The 20,931-nt window shown below is 43.2% G+C and overlaps 2 protein-coding genes across 2 annotated transcripts in view; one reads left to right on the top strand and one right to left on the bottom strand.

The window, feature by feature from the left end:
- Nucleotides 1–5,281: 5,281 nt before the first annotated feature.
- On the top strand, nucleotides 5,282–19,752 carry LOC106563843 (uncharacterized). The gene is made up of 9 exons (XM_045690209.2): nucleotides 5,282–8,025; nucleotides 10,020–10,161; nucleotides 11,110–11,285; nucleotides 12,779–12,920; nucleotides 13,890–14,036; nucleotides 14,357–14,409; nucleotides 15,030–15,167; nucleotides 15,251–15,333; nucleotides 15,449–19,752. The coding sequence occupies exons 3-9, from the start codon at nucleotides 11,210–11,212 to the stop codon at nucleotides 15,527–15,529; spliced, it is 720 nt and encodes a 239-aa protein (XP_045546165.1). The 5' UTR covers nucleotides 5,282–8,025; nucleotides 10,020–10,161; nucleotides 11,110–11,209; the 3' UTR covers nucleotides 15,530–19,752.
- Nucleotides 18,259–20,931, bottom strand: part of nbeaa (neurobeachin a) — a 327,572-nt gene continuing 324,899 nt past the window's right edge. The window contains 1 exon segment of the mRNA XM_082958305.1: nucleotides 18,259–20,824. Coding sequence (XP_082814431.1) covers nucleotides 20,734–20,824 — 91 coding nt within the window. The 3' untranslated portion in view covers nucleotides 18,259–20,733.

The raw sequence follows: 20,931 nt of genomic DNA, 5'->3' as shown, positions 1-20,931 counted from the left end.
GCAATACCATCCGAGTAGGGGCAGAGTGAGAAGTGTTGGATGAGAGCGAGAGGGAAAAGGATACAAGGTAGTGGTCGGAGACTTGGAGGGGAGTTGCAATGAGATTAGTGGAAGAACAGCATCTAGTAAAGATGAGGTCAAGCGTATTGCCTGCCTTGTGAGTAGGGGGGAAGGTGAGAGGGTGAGGTCGAAAGAGGAGAGGAGTGGAAAGAAGGAGGCAGAGAGGAATGAGTCGAAGGTAGACGTGGGGAGGTTAAAGTCACCCAGAACTGTGAGAGGTGAGCCATCCTCAGGAAAGGAACTTATCAAGGCGTCAAGCTCATTGATGAACTCTCCAAGGGAACCTGGAGGGCGATAAATGATAAGGATGTTAAGCTTGAAAGGGCTGGTAACTGTGACAGCATGGAATTCAAATGAGGAGATAGACAGATGGGTCAGGGGAGAAAGAGAGAATGTCCACTTGGGAGAGATGAGGATTCCAGTGCCACCACCCCGATGGCTCGATGCTCTAGGGGTATGCGAGAACACGTAGTCAGACGAGGAGAGAGCAGTAGGAGTAGCAGTGTTATCTGTGGTAATCCATGTTTCCGTCAGCGCCAGGAAGTCTAGGGACTGGAGGGTAGCATAGGCTGAGATGAACTCAGCCTTGTTGGCCGCAGACCGGCAGTTCCAGAGGCTGCCGGAGACCTGGAACTCCACGTGGGTCGTGCGCGCTGGGACCACCAGGTTAGAGTGGCAGCGGCCACGCGGTGTGGAGCATTTGTATGGCCTGTGCAGAGGAGAGAGAACAGGGATAGACAGACACATAGTAGACAAGCTACAGAAGAGGCTACGCTAATGCAAAGGAGATTGGAATGACAAGTGGACTACACGTCTCGAATGTTCAGGAAGTTAAGCTTACGTTGCAAAAATCTTATTGACTAAAATGATACAGTACTGCTGGCTGGTGGAGTAGGCTAGCTAGCAGTGGCTGCGTTGTTGACTTTGAACGTGTAGCTGGCTAGGTAACCTCGGTAGTTTCAGTACTACACCTTGTCATGATACAAAGCAACTTTGTAGCTAGCTAGCTAACATAACACTAATCAAGACGTTCCTTGTAGTGTATTTAGTTTCAACAATGCTGCTCGTCGGTAATAGTTGGCTGGGTTAGGAAAAATGGCGTCGCGGGGGACGGAAATAGCTGGCTAGCTAACCTCGATGGCTGGCTAGCTAACAATTATCAAGCTATGACAAAGACAACTAAGTAGCTAGCTAGGTAACACTGCACTAGTCAAATCGTTCCGTTGTAAAGTATTAGTATCTACAGCGCTGCTAGTCGGTAACGGTTGGCTAGCTGGCAGTGGGTTAATGATGACTAGGTGTGTTGAGTAAGTCTGGCGCCGCGTCGCGGCTGGCTAGCTCACCTCGATAATACTCAAACTCAAACTACACAATTATCTTAGATACAGAGACAGCAAAGACAACTATGTAGCTGGCTAACTAACACTAACACCACACTAATCAAGTCGTTACGATGTAATAGTTTCTGCAGTGCTGCTAGTCGGTAGAAGTTGGCTAGCTAGCAGTGATGACTAGCTAGCTAGCAGCTAGCAGTGTTGACTACGTTAGGAGGACGAAGATAGCTAGCCTCGATAATTACTCAGTTACTCTAAACTACACAATTATCTTTGATACAAAGACGGCTATGTAGCTAGCTAAGAAGAATTGCTCAGATCAAACAAATCAAGCCGTTGTAATGTAGTGAAGTGTAATATTACCTGTGGAGCGAAGCGTGGTGCGACTGCTCGCTCCAAACCGGAAGCCAGTCTATGGTAAATGGTGATGTTCCATGGTGGTGTGATGTGTTTATCAAAGACGTCTTCTATGGAATCTCATCCTCATTCCAGAGCTTTTTCCTCATTCCTCATGCGAACAATCACGTATGTTTCCTCCTGAATGGTTCCAAGGGAAGGATTGTGTGTGTGTGTGCGTGCGCTAACGTGCTTACATTCTTGTGTGAGTGTGCATGTGTGTGGGCGTCAAGGCACTACAGAGGGTAGTGCGTACAGCCCAGTACATCACTGGGGCCGAGCTCCCTGCCATCCAGGACCTCTATACCAGGCGGTGTCAGAGGAAGCCATAAAAACCACCGAAGTCATAGACTGTTCTCTCTGCTACCACACGTTAAGCTGTAGCGGAGAGCCAGGGCTGGGACCAAAAGGCTCCTGCTTCTACCCCCAAGCCATCAGACTGCTGAACAGTTTCTACCCCCAAGCAATGAGACTGCTGAACAGTTAAACTAATGGCGACCCGCACTATATGCATTGACACTTTTTTTCACTCTTGCACTGACTTCAACACACACACACACACACACACACACACACACACACACACACACACACACACACACACACACACACACACACACAAAACACACACACATGTATATTGACGCCACACATACATACACATTCCTTCACACTCTTCACATACACTGCTACTATTCTCTGTTTATGATCTATGCCACTTTACCCCTACCTACATGTACATATTACCCTAATTACTTCGACTACCCCATACTCTTGTTGCACATTGACTCGGTACCAGTACCCCTTGTATTTAGCCTTGTTATTGTTATTGTTATTGTTATTGTTATTGTCTTACAATTTTTCCTTTAGTTAATTTAGCACATTTTTCTTAATTATTTTTTACTCTGTTGGTTAAGGGGCTCGTAAGTAAACATGTTACGGTAAGGTTGTATTCCTGTTGTATTCAGCGCATATGACAAATACAATTTGATTTGATTATGACTGATGATTTTCATTCTCCCCAGTAGGTAACATTCTAAAGTGTTTTTTACATTTTTAATTGTGGGAACGGTGTGGGTGTGATGTGTTTATCAAAGATGTCTTCTATGAAAGCTTGTCCTCATTCCAGAGCTTTTTCCTCATACAAAACAATCACGTACATTTCCTCATGCGTGGTTCCAAGGAAATTATGATTGTGTGTGTGTGTGTGTGTGTGTGTGTGTGTGTGTGTGTGTGTGTGTGTGTGTGTGTGTGTGTGTGTGTGTGTGTGTGTGCGTGTGCATGTGTGTGTGTGTGTGCGTGTGTGTGTGTGTGTGTGTGTGTGTGTGTGTGTGTGTGTGTGTGTGTGTGTGTGTGCGCGTGTGCGTACGTGTGCGTACGTGTGTGTACGTGTGTGTGTGTGTGTGTACGTGTGTGTGGGCAGTTTGGTGTGCTCGCAGTTTTAATGTGCGTATGTGCCTCTACTATAGGTGTGTATTAAAGCAGAGTCGGCACTCAGAGTGACAGAGAGAGAGAGACAGACACCATGTCTCCATCCCAGTCCTCACTACTACTACTACTACTGCTGCTGGTCTCCAGCTCCTGGGCCTCCCACTTCTATGGAGGAACCATGACCTTCGACCCCAGAGGGAGCAACCCAAACGGAACCTACAGGGTAAGATTGCACTGATGGGACTTCTGCTATTAAAGTCAGAATATTATCGTTCACTTACCAATTTTACCAGTAAACTACCAGAATTTTGGAAACGTTTAAGGATTTTCGGGAGTTTTTATAACATGTATAAAGATATAAAATATTTAAAAATTATGTTTTTAATATGAATAATAGAATGCTAAATATAACCCGTTAACTTAGTCAATAGCGTTGGTGTTAAATGAGGGTTTCAGAATATCCTTTCAGCCTATATTTGTTATTATTTACTATATTATGTCAATATATCTTTGTTGTAAACGTTTTGGGGCTGAACTGGTGGCTGTTGTGAAAAGTCAATAGTTGGACGAGTTAATTGGAAATGACGTTATTGTTGATTAGATGCTTTTTTCATTAATGACGCTATTTTCTCCTGAACAACATGGTCTATCTAGTAGAAACTGATGGACAACATAGACACAGATATGATGATAAAACAAGTAAAGTATAAATGACCAAAGTTTCTATAGATTTCCTAAATGACCTGTTATCCTCTAAAATGTTTTTAAGAGGGTCATACCATGGATCATTTACCTATTTGATTTGGAATTTTAGGACCCATTTAGGTATCAACATGTATATATATATATATATATTTATATATATATATATATATATATATATATATATATATATATATATATATATATAGAGAGAGAGAGAGAGAGAGAGAGAGAGAGAGAGAGAGAGAGAGAGAGAGAGAGACAGAGAGAGAGAGAGAGAGAGAGAGAGAGAGACACAGAGAGAGAGAGAGAGAGAGAGAGAGAGAGAGAGAGAGAGAGAGAATTTGGCCTTTACTACTATAGCTCATAGAAACGCATTGAACAACACATTCCTAAATGGCAAAAAAGACAGTAAAAAAATAAATCATAAGGAATAAGGTTTTGAAGTGTCTGTCCTATATCTAGAAGATATAAGAAAGCTCAGGAAATATTGATACTTCTTTGGACACATATTTAACCCCTTATTTTTGTTTCCACAAAACTACCTCCATTCTTCCATTCATTTGTATGGGTTACATTCAAACGAGACCCATGACACTTGTGGGGTTCGTAGAGCAAAACGGAGAACACCACCTAAATTAGTTTATAGCCCAAATGGTTGTTTTCATGAAAATATCTATTTTCGGGATGTTTCCTGGTCTTTTATTTTACCTTTATTTAAGTAGGCAAGTCAGTTAATTATTATTTTCAATGACGGCCTAGGAACAGTGGGTTAACTTCCTTGTTCAGGGGTAGAACAACAGATTTTGTACCTTGTCAGCTTGGGGATTTGATCTCACAACCTCTAGGGTTACTAGTCCAACGCTCTAAACACTAGGCTATGCTGTAGCTCAGCCACCTTCCCACCGCGGATGCAGAAGGGCCGCCATTGGTGGATGCGGTGGATTGAGACACAGCCCGTGCAAAAAAAATACAGATATCTCGAGCTTAAACAGACGGATTTTGATGGGGGATTATTTTATTATATTACTTATTATGTGTTAGACCTTAAGGATTAATAAGAAAAGTTTAGTAAATTACCAGGGGTTTTGCAACCCTATTCTTACATCCAGACAACAGTCAAATAGACTGAAAAGATTCATAAAAATGGAATACATGCGTCTTAATTAAAGCTGGAATCCTTAACTTTTTAGTGACAGGAGGCAGTATTCGGAAATTTGGATGAATGACGTGCCCAAATTAAATTGCCTACTACTCGGGCTCAGAACGTAGGATATGCATATTATTAGTAGATTTGGATAGAAAACACTCTGAAGTTTCTAGTTTCTAAAACTGTTTGAATGATGTCTGTGAGTATAACAGAACTCATATGGCAGGCAAAAACCTGAGAAAATATCCAACCAGGAAGTGACTTGTAGTTCTTCTATCAAATCCCTATTCAAACTACAGTGTCTGTGGGGTCATTTTGCACTTCCTAAGGCTTCCATTGGCTGTCAACAGCCTTTAGAAACTTGTTTCATGCGTCTACTGTTACTGGGCAGAGAATAGGAGCTCAGTCAATCAGTGGACTTCCTGGGACCAGTGAGTTGTTTACTGCGCGAGCACATTGGCGCGCCTCTCCTTTTTCCTCTGTAATGAATACGCTATTGTCCGGTTGGAATATCAACGTTTTATGTTAAAAAGACCCTAAGGATTGATTGTAAACATCGTTTGACATGTTTCTATGAACGGTAATGGAACTATTTGACTTTTCGTCTCTGGTTCTGCGCTCTCGCGTTATGCCTTTGGATTAGTGACCTGAACGCGCGAACAAAACGGAGGTATTTGGACATAAATATGGAGTATTTCGAACAAAAATAACATTTCTTGTGGAAGTGGGAGTCCTGGGAGTGCATTCCGACGAAGATCAGCAAAGGTAAGGGAAGATTTATAATACTAATTCTGAGTTTAGTTGACTCCAGAACTTGGCGGGTAACTGTATAGCTTGCTTTGATGGCTGAGCTCTGTACTCAGAATATTGAAAAATGTGCTTTCGCCGTAAAGCTATTTTAAAATCTGACACAGCGGTTGCATTAAGGAGAAGTATATCTATAATTCTTTCAATAACTGTTGTAAAGTTTATCAACGTTTATGATGAGTATTTTTGTAAATTGATGTGCTCATTCACCGGAAATTTTGGTGGGAATACATTTTCTGAACATCACGCGCCAATGTAAAATGGGGTTTATGGATATAAATATGAACTTTATCGAACAAAACATACATGTATTTTGTAACATTGAGTCCTGGGAGTGCATTCCGACGAAGATCAGCAAAGGTAAAGGAAGATTTATAATACTAATTCTGAGTTTAGTTGACTCCAGAACTTGGCGGGTAACTGTATAGCTTGCTTTGATGGCTGAGCTCTGTACTCAGAATATTGAAAAATGTGCTTTCCCCGAAAAGCTATTTTAAAATCTGACACAGCGGTTGCATTAAGGAGTAGTCTATCTATAATTCTTTCAATAACTGTTGTAAAGTTTATCAACGTTTATGATGAGTATTTTTGTAAATTGATGTGCTCATTCACTGGAAGTTTTGGTGAGAATACATTTTCTGAACATCACGCGCCAATGTAAAATGGGGTTTATGGATATAAATATGAACTTTATCGAACAAAACATACATGTATTTTGTAACATTGAGTCCTGGGAGTGTCATCTGATGAAGATCATCAAAGGTTAGTGATTCATTTTAGCTGTATTTCTGGTTTTTGTGACGCCTCTCCTTGCTAGGAAAATGGCTGTGTGGTTGTTCTTGTCAAGGTGATGTCCTAACATAATCTAATGTTTTGCTTTCGCCGTAAAGCCTTTTTGAAATCGGACGCTGTGGTTAGATTAAGGAGAATCTTATCTTTAAAATGGTGTATAATACTTGTATGTTTGAGAAATTTGAATTATGAGATTTTTGTTGTTTTGAATTTGCCGCCCTGCTATTTCACTGGCTGTACCGCAGGTGGGACGCTAGCGTCCCACATAGCCCATACTAATTGTAACGTCCGCTTTGCAATATTACAACAACAAAGAAGTTACTGCAAACAACAAACACTGTTTTTTTCCCCTTGGACAGCATTGTGTAATTTATTGATGATCCCTAACTACCCCCGGCGATCGTCAATCCGAAGTCAAAACAAATTTGCCATGGTTGTACATCAGTCGGCTGAAGCTAATTGGCGAAACAACTTGGCAATATCTTCCCACCTGCAAACACACAAAAGAGACACCCCGAAACCAACTCACGTTTTAATTCAGTCATAGCATTTATTAATTTACCAAATCTAAAATGAGACCAAATCAGGAAGAGCAGTCACCCTTGACATTTGTATTAAGTGGTGGTCTTAAAAAAGTGGAGGTTCGTTGCAGGTGGACATTCGCTATAAGACAGGATTTCACAGCTGCACCTTTACTGATACCTGGCTTTGTGTCAGTGGGGACTGTGGGACTCGGACTAGTCTAGTGGTTCAGACAGTGGACCAGGAGATATCCGGAGACTGGTGTCAGACAGAGGGACGCATGACTAGACACGTCTCCAATAACACACACACTTTTGAACTTCGGTGAGTGACGTTTGATCTGCATTATATGTGATGTCATCAGTTCATTTTGATTAAATGTTTTATAACTTACTTAGATGCTGTATCTTCCATCCATTACTAATATGTTTATGTACCTGATCTGTAGTTACAATGTACAGCTAAGTTATTGCATCCTGGTAACCGAAGTAGTTATAGGGGACAATGGGCAACATACATATCGTCCCATTTCTGGGCAACAGTATAAAAAGGAAAAAAACTAAACACATTGATGAATACACACAGTACTGTACGTGATGAACGACTTACCATATACAGTAACAACAAGAGTGTTTAGGCGTGTTCAAGGTGTTTGCTAACTATCATTCTTCTCTGTCTCTTACATCATCACAGTATGGATGGGGGTAACTGGTTATCTACCACTAATAATGTTGTTGGTTGGAGGCTGGTGACTCATGTGGATCTTGGGGTCAGGTCTGACACAGGGAAAGCCAACCGATCTCCACAAACCACCGTCATACCTCTGATGCGGTAAATACTACTCTATACATACAGGACTACATAACCATGAGGTAAATACTACTCTATACATACAGGACTACATAACCATGAGGTAAATACTACTCTATACATGCAGGACTACATAACCATGAGGTAAATACTACTCTATACATACAGGACTACATAACCATGAGGTAAATACTACGCTATACATACAGGACTACATAACCATGAGGTAAATACTACCATATACATACAGGACTACATAACCATGTGGTAAATACTACTATATACTACATAACCATGAGGTAAATACTACTATATACTACATAACCATGAGGTAAATACTACTATGTACATACAGGACTACATAACCATGAGGTAAATACGACCATATACATACAGGACTACATAACCATTAATACCTGTATAACATAACCATTAATACTGGTATTCGTAATGTGAAAACTAGATATACCTATTAGAGGTTGATATTTATTTCAGTGTAAAAAAGTCATTTTATAAGTCTGTGTTGTATTCAGTCAATTAAAAAAGGTCTTAAGGGATTTGAAACACTGTAATAACAAAGTCTCTCTCCTCTCACACCCTCTCTCTCTCTGTCTCCCCTCTCTCTCTCTGTCTCCCCCCTCTCTGTCTCTGTCTCCCCCCTCTGTCTCCCCTCTCTCTCTGTCTCCCCTCTCTCTCTCCTCTCACACCCTCTCTCTCTCTGTCTCCCCTCTCTCTCTCCTCTCACACCCCCTCTCTCTCTGTCTCCCCTCTCTCTCTCTGTCTCCCCCCTCTCTGTCTGTCTCCCCCCCTCTGTCTCCCCTCTCTCTCTGTCTGCCCTCTCTCTCTGTCTGCCCTCTCTCTCTGTCTCCCCTCTCTCTCTGTCTCCCCTCTCTCTCCTTTCACACCCCCTCTCTCTCTGTCTCCCCTCTCTCTCTCCTCTCACACCCCCTCTCTCTCTGTCTCCCCTCTCTTCTCCTCTCACACCCCCCCTCTCTCTGTCTCCCCTCTCTCTCTGTCTCCCCCCTCTCTCTGTCTCTGTCTCCCCCCCTCTCTGTCTCCTGTCTCCCCCCTCTCTGTCTCCCCCCCCTCTCTGTCTCTGTCTCCCCCCGCTCTCTGTCTCCCCCCTCTCTCTGTCTCCCCTCTCTCTCTCTCTGTCTCCCCCCTCTCTCTCTGTCTCCCCCCTCTCTCTGTCTCCCCCCCTCTCTGTCTCCCCCTGTCTCTCTGTCTCACGCCTCTCTCTGTCTCCCCCCTCTCTGTCTCCCCCCTCTCTCTCTGTCTCCCCCTCTCTCTGTCTCCCCCCTCTCTCTGTCTCCCCCTCTCTCTGTCTCCCCCCCTCTCGCTCTCTGTCTCCCCCCCTCTCTGTCTCCCCTCTCTCTCTGTCTCCCCATCTCTCTCTCTCCCCTCTCTCTCTGTCTCCCCCTCTCTCTGTCTCCCCTCTCTCTCTGTCTCCCCCTCTCTCTCTGTCTCCCCTCTCTCTCTGTCTCCCCCCTCACTCTGTCTCCCCCCTCTCTGTCTCCCCCCTCTCTGTCTCCCCCTGTCTTTCTGTCTCCCCCCTCTCTCTGTCTCCCCCCTCTCTCTGTCTCCCCCCTCACTCTGTCTCCCCCCTCTCTGTCTCCCCCCTCTCTGTCTCCCCCTGTCTTTCTGTCTCCCCCCTCTCTCTGTCTCCCCCCTCTCTCTGTCTCCCCCCTCTCTCTCCCTCTTTCACTCTCTCCTCTCGCACCCCCGCTCTCTCTGTCTCCCCCCTCTCTCTCCCTCTTTCACTCTCTCCTCTCGCACCCCCGCTCTCTCTGTCTCCCCCCTCTCTCTCCCTCTCTATCGCTCTGTCCTCTCACACCCCCTCCTCTCCCTCCACCATCTTTCCTCCTCTCTCCCACCCCCGCTCTGCCCTCTCACACCCCCTCTACCTCTGTCCCCCCCTTCTCTTTCTCTCTTTCTCTCTCTCCCCCCTCACTCTCCCCTCACTCTCCCTCCCCCTCTACTCCCCCCCCCCCCCCCCCCCCCTCTCTCTCTCACAGTGTCCCAGTCAATTGTCGAAGAGATTTCAACATGTTGTCCTTTGACCCAGATGGGGATGCGGTCAGATGCAGATATGCAGTACCAACGGATGAGTGTGTCACATCTAGTAACCTTGCCGGTGTTAACTTCACTCTGCGATGGGTTAGTATCCAAATGACAGCAAAATAGACGGACTGACAGCAAAACAGATGGACTGACAGCAAAATAGACGGACTGACAGCAAAACAGATGGACTGATAGCAAAACAGATGGACTGATAGCAAAACAGATGGACTGACAGCAAAACAGATGGACTGACAGCAAAACAGATGGACTGATAGCAAAACAGATGGACTGACAGCAAAACAGATGGACTGACAGCAAAACAGATGGACAATAATGATGAAAGTAATTGAAAGGGAAAACCAGTTAAGAGTTATATTTGGTATATTGGGAGTTGGTCAGTTATTGTTGATTGTTGCGTGACAATAATGTGATTGCTATAATTTTCCAGGTTGAGCGTTCCAAGTTGGTGTATCAGTGAATACTGCCACCCAGTGGAGAGAAGTAGCTAGTGGAACAAGACAGGACCTGTAGGAAGAGAAGTACAACTTGTGTAGTTTATCGGTCTGGCTAGCTGTCAGCTGTGCGCTCAGCATGGGGATGTTTTTGTGAACCTCAGTAAAGAAAAGGAAAGTTATTTATCTGAAATGGCACCGCATAAAGGGGCAGTATGCAGTTCTAACAATAGCAAAGCCGTGACACCGCCACTGTTTCGGTAAACAGCTGAAGGGTAGGGTTGGAGAAATGTAGCCAATCTAAAAGTCATAGACAGAGCTTTGGATGCAAGGGCTCCATGATACCAAATGTATAGTTTTAACCATGCTTTGGGGATATACATTGTTTGTTTACATTTATGTTGTTCACAAACAATAGAGTAAAACAAGTTTATATTTTGGGTTCTGATGGTAAATGACAGTTGAACTAAGCCCCCGAGGCATTTATAAATTATATTCTTCAAGAATCAATGGGTTTATATAATCGATTTAAACGTTTTTTTTAAAAAGAAAAAAAAAATGTGAATTGCTCCTTTAATCTTGTCTCCTTTAGGACTGCACCTTGTCGTTTTGGAGCAACACTAATACCACTGGAATATACGCAGTTCAGATGATGATGGAGGACTTCCCTACTCAGTCTATCTCTCTTTCCTATGCTAATAGTCCCTCAATCTAACAGGACCTCTGGCCATACACTCAGCAAACTGCCTGTTCAGTTTGCAATGACAGGTAAAGAAAGAAAGATCAAAAAGACTCTGTTTACACAGGCAGCCCAATTCAAATATTTTATTTAACTAATAGGTGTTTTGACCAATCAGATCAGCTCTGATAAATATCTGATGTGATAAGATCTGATGTGATTGGTCAAAAGACCAATTAGTGAGAAAAAAATATCAGAATTGTGCTGCCTGTGTAAACACAGCCTAATCAGTTTCTCTATATAGAAAGTAGGATAATGCCCATGCCTTGCTTGCAGTAGTTGAAGTAGTGAATTGGATGGTCATTGCATTTCATGCAGAGTAGCCAACCCTGTAGCATAGTGGTGTGGTTGTGGTACTCATTTCTACTGAAAAACATTGGTACCTAGCCATGTAGCCTGACATGTAGCCAGACATGTAGCCAGTCATGTAGCCAGTCATGTAGCCAGTCATGTAGCCTGACATGTAGCCAGACATGTAGCCAGTCATGTAGCCAGTCATGTAGCCAGTCATGTAGCCTGACATGTAGCCAGACATGTAGCCAGTCATGTAGCCAGTCATGTAGCCAGTCATGTAGCCAGACATGTATCCAGTCATGTATCCAGTCATGTATCCAGTCATGTAGCCAGACATGTAGCCAGTCATGTAGCCAGTCATGTAGCCAGTCATGTAGCAAGTCATGTAGCCAGTCATGTAGCCTGACATGTATCCAGTCATGTATCCAGTCATGTATCCAGTCATGTATCCAGTCATGTAGCCAGTCATGTAGCCAGTCATGTAGCCAGTCATGTAGCCTGACATGTATCCAGTCATGTATCCAGTCATGTATCCAGTCATGTAGCCAGTCATGTATCCAGTCATGTAGCCAGTCATGTAGCCAGTCATGTAGCCTGACATTTAGCCAGTCATGTAGCCAGTTATGTAGCCAGTCATAAATCCTGGCATGTAGCCAGTCATGTAGCCAGTCATGTAGCCTGACATGTAGCCAGTCATGTAGCCAGTGATGTAGCCTGACATGTAGCCAGTCATGTAGCCAGTCATGTATCCAGTCATGTATCCAGTCATGTAGCCAGTCATGTATCCAGCATGTAGCCAGTCATGTAGCCAGTCATGTAGCCTGACATTTAGCCAGTCATGTAGCCAGTTATGTAGCCAGTCATAAATCCTGGCATGTAGCCAGTCATGTAGCCAGTCATGTAGCCTGACATGTAGCCAGTCATGTAGCCAGTCATGTAGCCTGACATTTAGCCAGTCATGTAGCCAGTTATGTAGCCAGTCATAAATCATGGCATGTAGCCAGTCATGTAGCCAGTCATAAATCCTGGCATGTAGCCAGTCATGTAGCCAGTCATGTAGCCAGTCATGTAGCCTGACATGTAGCCTGACATGTAGCCAGTCATAAATCCTGGGGACAAATCTGTTTAGTCGACATTCCACTCCTTGTACTTCCTGTCATTGTGGAATGTTGGTTAAAGAGACTGGTACCATGTGTTGTATCTCAAAACACCATGGGTTGTCTTCCAGTCGACCCCGTGGTGCCGTCCTGTACGGAGGGGGTGTACATACCCATGTTCCTGTCTCCAACGCCAGCCCAGGGAGCACTGCTCTACGCCGCCGCAGACCATCCCCTGGAGATCAGTGTCAGAACACAGGCTACCCACTCCACGTAAGATTAAAGAAACGTGAAACCCTTCACTTGGCCAATAGCCCGACATGGGCTATTAGCTATTAGCCCAATAGCCTAAACCACGGCTGTCAAACTCACTTCCTGGAGTGCCAGGTGTGTGTGTCTCCAGGTATTTTCTCCTCCCTTGTACTTGATTGATATATTTAGGTCATTGCTTATTAGGACCTCCCCTCACCTGGTTTTCTAGGTCTTAATTGGACACAAATTGAAATGAAATAACAGAAACCAGCTGACACATGACCCTCCGGGAACTGAGTTTGACACCCCTGGACTAACGCATCATGACAGTCAGCGAAGCACTTTGTAAAAACGATTTGTCCCCACCGGGTGGAAAAACTGACTGTGTATCTAGACCTTAGAGACAATGATGACGTTAGTTTACACTACAGAATACTCAGACATGTGCAAAACTGATCTGTTTCCTGTTTCCTGTTCTGCACGTACAGTAAATAACTAAATACATTCATATGGGTAATTCATCCGCTTTATTCATTACTTTTTGTACCTACAACGTTCAGTACATTCCACTGGGCAACATTTTCATAGTACAAAGGGATTGTGCAAGGCGTAAAAAAATTAACCATAAACCTTTATCATATTCTGTCAACGTGATTTATTTCAAAACTTTTCTTTAACAATGTCAGTTACAAAGGTTGGACTATTCGTGTGTTGCTCAATTGACCTAACTCTAGTTAAAACATTGACTCCTTATAACGCACAATGTTGAAGAAAAGTTTCAAATTAAATCACACTGACAGATGATAATACAGTTTATGGTTATTTTTATACTTTGCACATTGTCTTTTTGCACTATGAAAATGTGACTCATTGTCTTTTTGCACTATGAAAATGTGACTCATTGTCTTTTTGCACTATGAAAATGTGACTCATTGTCTTTTTGCACTATGAAAATGTGTCCCATTGTCTTTTCGTCCCCCCGTGCGTAAGTGCTTCAGAGCTGTTGATGAGTGGACCTGGCAACATCAGAGAGACCACCACTAGCCCAGGAGAGTACCTTCTAAGATGGACGCCTACTGATGATGAGGAGGGAGGATACTATCCTGTGTGCTTCATTGCTCAGGGAGTGCTCGGCAGGTCAGCCTGCCGCTAGTGAAACTTAGATCACAACAGAATGTGTTCTCAAAGACATACCGGATTAAATAAAGGCTAAATTAAAAACTATAAAAACTTCAACTTGAAACTTGTTTAACCAGACATTTCTGTAGTCTACTATTAAGACTATTGGATGTGAATGCCTTTAGTTGATTGGGTAATATGATTGGAGAGCAGCGACAGCAGACAGGAAGAAGTTATCACTGTCTTTAACCACTACATTGGTTTGTTTTATTTTGTAACTCTTTATTGAAATGCTGTGTAAACAGCGCATCAGTTGTTGTCACTTCTGTTGATGTCAGTTCCAGGTATCACTCTGAGCTGCGCTGTGTGATCGTCAGCGTTAACTCAAGTGGTGGGTAAAATATAAATACAACATGTTCTCCTGAGATTATTCAGCCCCTTTCTGGTGTTCTGGTAGTTTCACTGCTACAGAGAGATGGTAGTTAGATGCTAGTTGATAAGCATGTTAGAGAGAGAGACAAATCTCCCAATCGACCAATCAATCAATAACCAATCAATCAATCAATCAACCAATCAATCAATCAACCAATCAATCAATCAATCAACCAAACAATCAATAAATCAACCAATCAACCAAACAATCAATCAATCAACCAAACAATCAATCAATCAATCAACCAATCAATCAATCAATCAATCAATCAACCAATCAATCAATCAATCAACCAATCAATCAATCAATCAACCAACCAACCAATCTACCAATCAATCAATCAATCAACCAAACAATCAATCAATAACAAATCAACCAATCAATCAATCAACCAATCAATCAATCAATCAATCAACCAATCAATCAATCAATCAATCAACCAAACAATCAATCAATAACAAATCAACCAATCAATCAATCAACCAATCAATCAATCAACCAATCAATCAATCAATCAATCAATCAATCAATCAATCAATCAATCAATCAATCTCTGTTTGTGTGTCTTTGTGCTACAGCCATCACAACCACACCGATTACAACTACATTTCCAACTACCACCCAACCAACTAGGGACTTCACAACATTCAGTACAAATCCAACCACCGATCTCACAACCAAAAATATGGACAATACAACAATGAGTAATGGGCCTAGTAAGTACAGTATTAACTTTTGTTCAAACTTCAAATAATAATGTGTGTGTGTGTGTTTATAACAGCCCATTGTGTATCCACAGGATACACGGTTGGTCTGAGGATGAAACTCTCCTCTCTGACATCATTAACAGATGATCACATCAGAGAAATGGTCTTAGAGAAGGTCAGTGTTGCTCTTTCAGATCAGACAGGTTCATCATACTCAACCGGCACCAGGGTTCTCCTCAGCTCTACCTGATAATCACGTCTACCACCGTGTCTGTCTGTTCTGCTTCCAGCTCCGTGAGGAACTGACCAGACGAGGGCAGTCAGGGAATGTCACACTACGCCTGAGAGCCAGTCAAGAGATCAGCCCCTGAAGGGGTTTCTTGTACTCAGTTGTCTTATGTTCCTGGCCCTGATTCTGCAGACAGTGGTTCTTTTGAAGAAGATGGGTTTACTTGACTGTATATGGTTGTCTTTTACAAATCTCTGGTGGACAGACGCATGTGCCACAGTGGAGGCTGCTGAGGGGAGGCTCATAATAATGTCTGGAATGGAGTAAATTAAATGGTATCGAACACATAAATGTGTTTGATACTATTCCATTCACTCCATTTCGGCCATTATTATATGCCGTCCTCCCCTCAACAGCCTCCATTGATGTTACATACATGGTATGGTGTGAGATTTTAGTTCTGGGTTGTCAAGATTAGTTTTGTTTTTACTTACCTAAGTTGAATGCTCTGGCTGTAAGTCGCTCTTGATATCTGTTGATTAGTTATATTAGTTATTAATTCAAATGTGTGTGAGTGTCTCTATAAGTATTGTTCTTGTCAGTACTTATTTTGTTATGAATATGTTGTACTGAACAAAAATATAAACGCAACATGTAAAGTGTTGGGCCCATGTTTCCATACTCACAAAATGCTTTGTTTCTTACAAATATCTCGCTCAGAAAGGTGGGTGGAATTATGAGGGAATTAAGTCCAGGTCAGAATACGTCGTATCTTCAGCCACATCTTCATGTATTTGAACTCCGCCCCAAACGAATAGCGAGCGACTTTATTCTCATTCTTAAATTCAGGTCAGAATATGTGTAGAGAGAAACGTGCATCAAAGGGAATTACATTCCATTTACACGTGCTTAACTCAGGTCAGAATTCCACCTCACATGTTCGAGGGATACTACACTGTGTAGTATAGTATTCTACAGTATACTACAAAATAGTAAGTACTATAATATTCTGTAGTATTTATGTGGGTTGTTCAGCTGTCTAAGCTGCTGCCTCTGGAACATACTGTATACCACTAGGCTCACTGCTATTTAAACAACTCTCTGTAGATGGGGTGGCAGGTAGCCTAGTGGTTAGAGTGTAGAGGTGGTAGGTAGTCTAGTGGTTAGAGTGTAGAGGTGGCAGGTAGCCTAGTGGTTAGAGTGTAGAGGTGGTAGGTAGCCTAGTGGTTAGAGTGTAGAGGAGGTAGGTAGCCTAGTGGTTAGAGTGGGGAGGCAGGTAGCCTAGTGGTTAGAGTGTAGAGGCGGCAGGTAGCCTAGTGGTTAGAGTGTACAGGAGGTAGGTAGCCTAGTGGTTAGAGTGGGGAGGCAGGTAGCCTAGTGGTTAGAGTGTAGAGGCGGCAGGTAGCCTAGTGGTTAGAGTGTAGAGGAGGCAGGTAGCCTAGTGGTTAGAGTGTAGAGGTGGCAGGTAGCCTAGTGGTTAGAGTGTAGAGGTGGTAGGTAGCCTAGTGGTTAGAGTGTAGAGGAGGTAGGTAGCCTAGTGGTTAGAGTGGGGAGGCAGGTAGCCTAGTGGTTAGAGTGTAGAGGCGGCAGGTAGCCTAGTGGTTAGAGTGTAGAGGAGGCAGGTAGCCTAGTGGTTAGAGTGTAGAGGTGGCAGGTAGCCTAGTGGTTCGAGTGTAGAGGTGGCAGGTAGCCTAGTGGTTAGAGTGTAGAGGTGGCAGGTAGCCTAGTGGTTAGAGTGTAGAGGTGGCAGGTAGAGTAGTGGTTAGAGTGTAGAGGTGGCAGGTACCCTAGTGGTTAGAGTGTAGAGGTGGCAGGTAGCCTAGTGGTTACAGTGTAGAGGTGGCAGGTAGCCTAGTGGTTAGAGTGTAGAGGTGGCAGGTACCCTAGTGGTTAGAGTGTAGAGGTGGCAGGTAGCCTAGTGGTTAGAGTGTAGAGGTGGCAGGTAGAGTAGTGGTTAGAGTGTAGAGGTGGCAGGTACCCTAGTGGTTAGAGTGTAGAGGTGGCAGGTAGCCTAGTGGTTAGAGTGGAGAGGTGGCAGGTAGCCTAGTGGTTAGAGTGTAGAGGTGGCAGGTACCCTAGTGGTTAGAGTGTAGAGGTGGCAGGTAGCCTAGTGGTTAGAGTGGAGAGCGGCAGGTAGCCTAGTGGTTAGAGCGTAGAGGTGGCAGGTACCCAAGTGGTTAGAGTGTAGGGGGGGCAGGTAGCCTAGTGGTTAGAGTGTAGAGGTGGCAGTGTAGCCTAGTGGTTAGAGTGTAGGGGGGGCAGGTACCCTAGTGGTTAGAGTGTAGAGGTGGCAGGTAGCCTAGTGGTTAGAGTGGAGAGGTGGCAGGTAGCCTAGTGGTTAGAGCGTAGAGGTGGCAGGTACCCAAGTGGTTAGAGTGTAGGGGGGGCAGGTAGCCTAGTGGTTAGAGTGTAGAGGTGGCAGTGTAGCCTAGTGGTTAGAGTGTAGGGGGGGCAGGGTAGCCTAGTGGTTAGAGTGTTGGACTAGTATCCGAAAGGTTGCAAGATCGAATTCCTGAGCTGACAAGGTAAAAAATCTGTCATTCTGCCCCTAAAAAAGACAGTTAACCCACTGTTCCCCGGTAGGCTGTCATTGACAATAAGAACTTGCTGTTAACTGACTTGCCTTGTTAAATACAACAGATGTGCCCTCTGTCTCACAATAGCAACAAACTGGGATCTTTTCTTTGTTTGTTTACATAATGAATCGAATCAAATCAAATGTTATTTGTCACATGCTTGGTAAACAACAGGTGTAGACTAACAGTGAAATGCTGACTTACGGGTCCTTCCCAACAACGCAGCATAAGCATGGTGTCAATAGCGACAATTGTTTCATCTTTTGTTTAAGAAATGAAAAGAGAGATCATCAAATCCTTTGCATGTTTTATTTTTATTTTCTTGATTATTTTTTCAACAATCAACTCACATGGTCATATTTTACATCTTTGCAATAAAACATGAATACAATAGTTTTGCTTAGGATTTCATAGATCCAAAAATATTTGACCCTTTTTTGGGGGGGGATACGTATGTTGAACCGGTTGTTGGAGTGTGTGTGTGTGTGTTTGTGTGTGTGTGTGTGTGTGTGAGATCGAGACGGCTTAACACACACGCTAACAGTACATCTCACGTTCGACTTTCCTTCTATTCACTTCTTCCCTCCTTCTTTCCCTCCCTCTCTCTCTCTCTCTCTCTCTCTGGGCTACAGACTCAAGATATTGCTTACAGCTGTGAGGTTGTACAACTTAATTAATTAATCACACGTGATTTCATCGTCTTTAAATACAAACATCGATGCACAAATAATCCCACAGGATAAAAAAAAAATGGTCCGAAAAAAGAACAACGGTCATGTGACAGGAAATAATCATCACGCTAATAAATGATGATATGTGTTTGGTGGGAATACAAAAACCAAATGTTTGACAATTAATCCATTTTTTTGTTTCTTTTTTTCTTTAAATAATTGACAAATGTGAGTGAGCGAAGGTTTCCTTTTTACGTTTTCAATCTCATTCAGTTTTAACTCCCTGTCCGGTCCGTACGTCTGTCCGTCGTTGCCTGAAACCAAGATTATATGTACATAGTTGACAAAAACAATCAGCAAATATACAAAGGACATCTTGTGGATATCTGGCAAAACACATCTTCATCCTCATCATCACCTCTACCATCATCTTCACAGTCATCATCATCAACATCATTACCATCATCATCATCGTCATTATTACACATTATTGTACATACAGAAAGTCATTCGTAAATGAAAGGTGATTAGGCGTGGTCTGAGTGGTGACTGGGACTGTGATCTCTCCCTGCCTGTCAATCAGAGACAGGAAACAGAACAGTATTTACAAAACTCATATTCACCCTTCTGGGAGTTGAAATCAAATTCTACAAAAACACAGTAAATTAAACAAATAAAATAAACGTAAAGAAATTAAATGAAAACAAAAAACAAAATAATATAAACATTGTTTTAAATATTAACTTACAGAATAAACCCGATTTGGGTTTAAGCCAACAACGCTTTCTTCAACAGGAAGTACTGCTTCAGACAGGTTTAATACAGTTTTAAACCAGTTCAATCTAGTCTAGACCAGTTCAACCCACTTTATACCAGTTTCATCTTTCTGTGGTAGTCTGGACCCCATCTCCTATAATTTAAAACCCCCTGAAAACAAAATAAACCTAACTAAATAAACCTAACTAAATAAACTTAACTAAATAAACGTAACTAATTAAACCTAACTAAATAAACTTAACTAAATAAACCTAACTAAATAAACCTAACTAAATAAACCTAACTAAATAAACTTAACTAAATAAACGTAACTAATTAAACCTAATTAAATAACTAAAGCACACAAAACAAGTATTTAGTCCTGTGAAGCGATAAGCGTTTTGTCCAGTGACAGTGACTGTTCTCACACATCATAAGTCCTATAGGTTCCGACCCAGTCAACGTCTAGTAGCAGATTGGATCTTCTTCTTATTTGAACTTAGTTTATTATTATTAGGATTCCTTCAGGGTGTCGCGTGGCTGTAGTAAAAGGGTTGAAATGGCAGCGCACGTGAGCGTGCGCGTACACACAAATGGAAGATGTCTTACAGTAGCTGGGCTCTCTTCCTTTTCAAGTGACATCATCACAGGAAGAAGAGTTGGAAGGGTTTTCCCACCTCTCCTTTTTTATTCTCTCTTTCTTCATTCCTTTCTGTAATTGTTGCTTCCTGGTCGTACAGCGTGACCTTTCAACACGCCTCCTCTCTTCCAATTTCTTCTATTTAAGTCCTCCTCCTCCTTCTCTCTCTCTTTTTCTCCTTCTCTTTTCATCCTCTCCTCCTCCTCTTCATCCTCCTCTTCATCAACTTCATCCTCCAATTCATCCCCCTCCTCCTCATCATCCTCCTCTTCATCCTCCTCCTCATCCTCCTCTTCATCCTCCTCATCATCCTCCTCATCCCCCTCCTCTCCACCTCTTCATCCTCATCTTCATCATCTTCATCCTCCAATTCATCCCCTTCTCCTCCTCGTCATCCTCCTCCTCTTCATCCTCCTCCTCCTCTTCATCCCCCCTCATCCTCCTCTCCTCCTCCTCATCCTCCTCCTGATCTACCTCTCATCTTCATCCTCCTCTCCTCCTTCTCATCCTCCTCCTCTTCATCCTCCTCTCCTCCTCTTCATCCTCCTCTCCATTCTCCTCCTCTTCATCCTCCTCTCCTCCTCCTCATCCTCCTCCTGATCTACCTCTCATCTTCATCCTCCTCTCCTCCTTCTCATCCTCCTCCTCTTCCTCCTCCTCTCCTCCTCTTCCTCCTCCTCTCCTCCTCTTCATCCTCCTCTCCTCAGTACCTGTTCTGGTGTTCGTAGTGCCAGCGGTTGAAGTCGATGTTGAAAGCTACGATGCTGCCAGACGCCATACCAGTGATCAGAGTCCTGCAGACAGACAGACAGACAGACAGACAGACAGACAGACAGACAGACAGACAGACAGACAGACAGACAGACAGACAGACAGACAGACAGACAGACAGACAGACAGA

This window comes from Salmo salar, chromosome 11 (genome assembly GCF_965601325.2).
Source record: "Salmo salar chromosome 11, fSalSal1, whole genome shotgun sequence".
In the NCBI taxonomy this organism is placed as follows: domain Eukaryota; kingdom Metazoa; phylum Chordata; class Actinopteri; order Salmoniformes; family Salmonidae; genus Salmo; species Salmo salar.
This window is presented reverse-complemented; position numbering and strand designations above follow the sequence as displayed.

Bases quoted from the DNA above. Each gene is read 5' to 3' on its own strand.
- LOC106563843 (XM_045690209.2), top strand. From the start codon at position 11,210: ATGCTAATAGTCCCTCAATCTAACAGGACCTCTGGCCATACACTCAGC. The intron at 15,168-15,250 runs GTAAGTACAGTA...GTGTATCCACAG, and splicing joins AACAATGAGTAATGGGCCTA to GATACACGGTTGGTCTGAGG. The intron at 15,334-15,448 runs GTCAGTGTTGCT...TTCTGCTTCCAG, and splicing joins GAGAAATGGTCTTAGAGAAG to CTCCGTGAGGAACTGACCAG.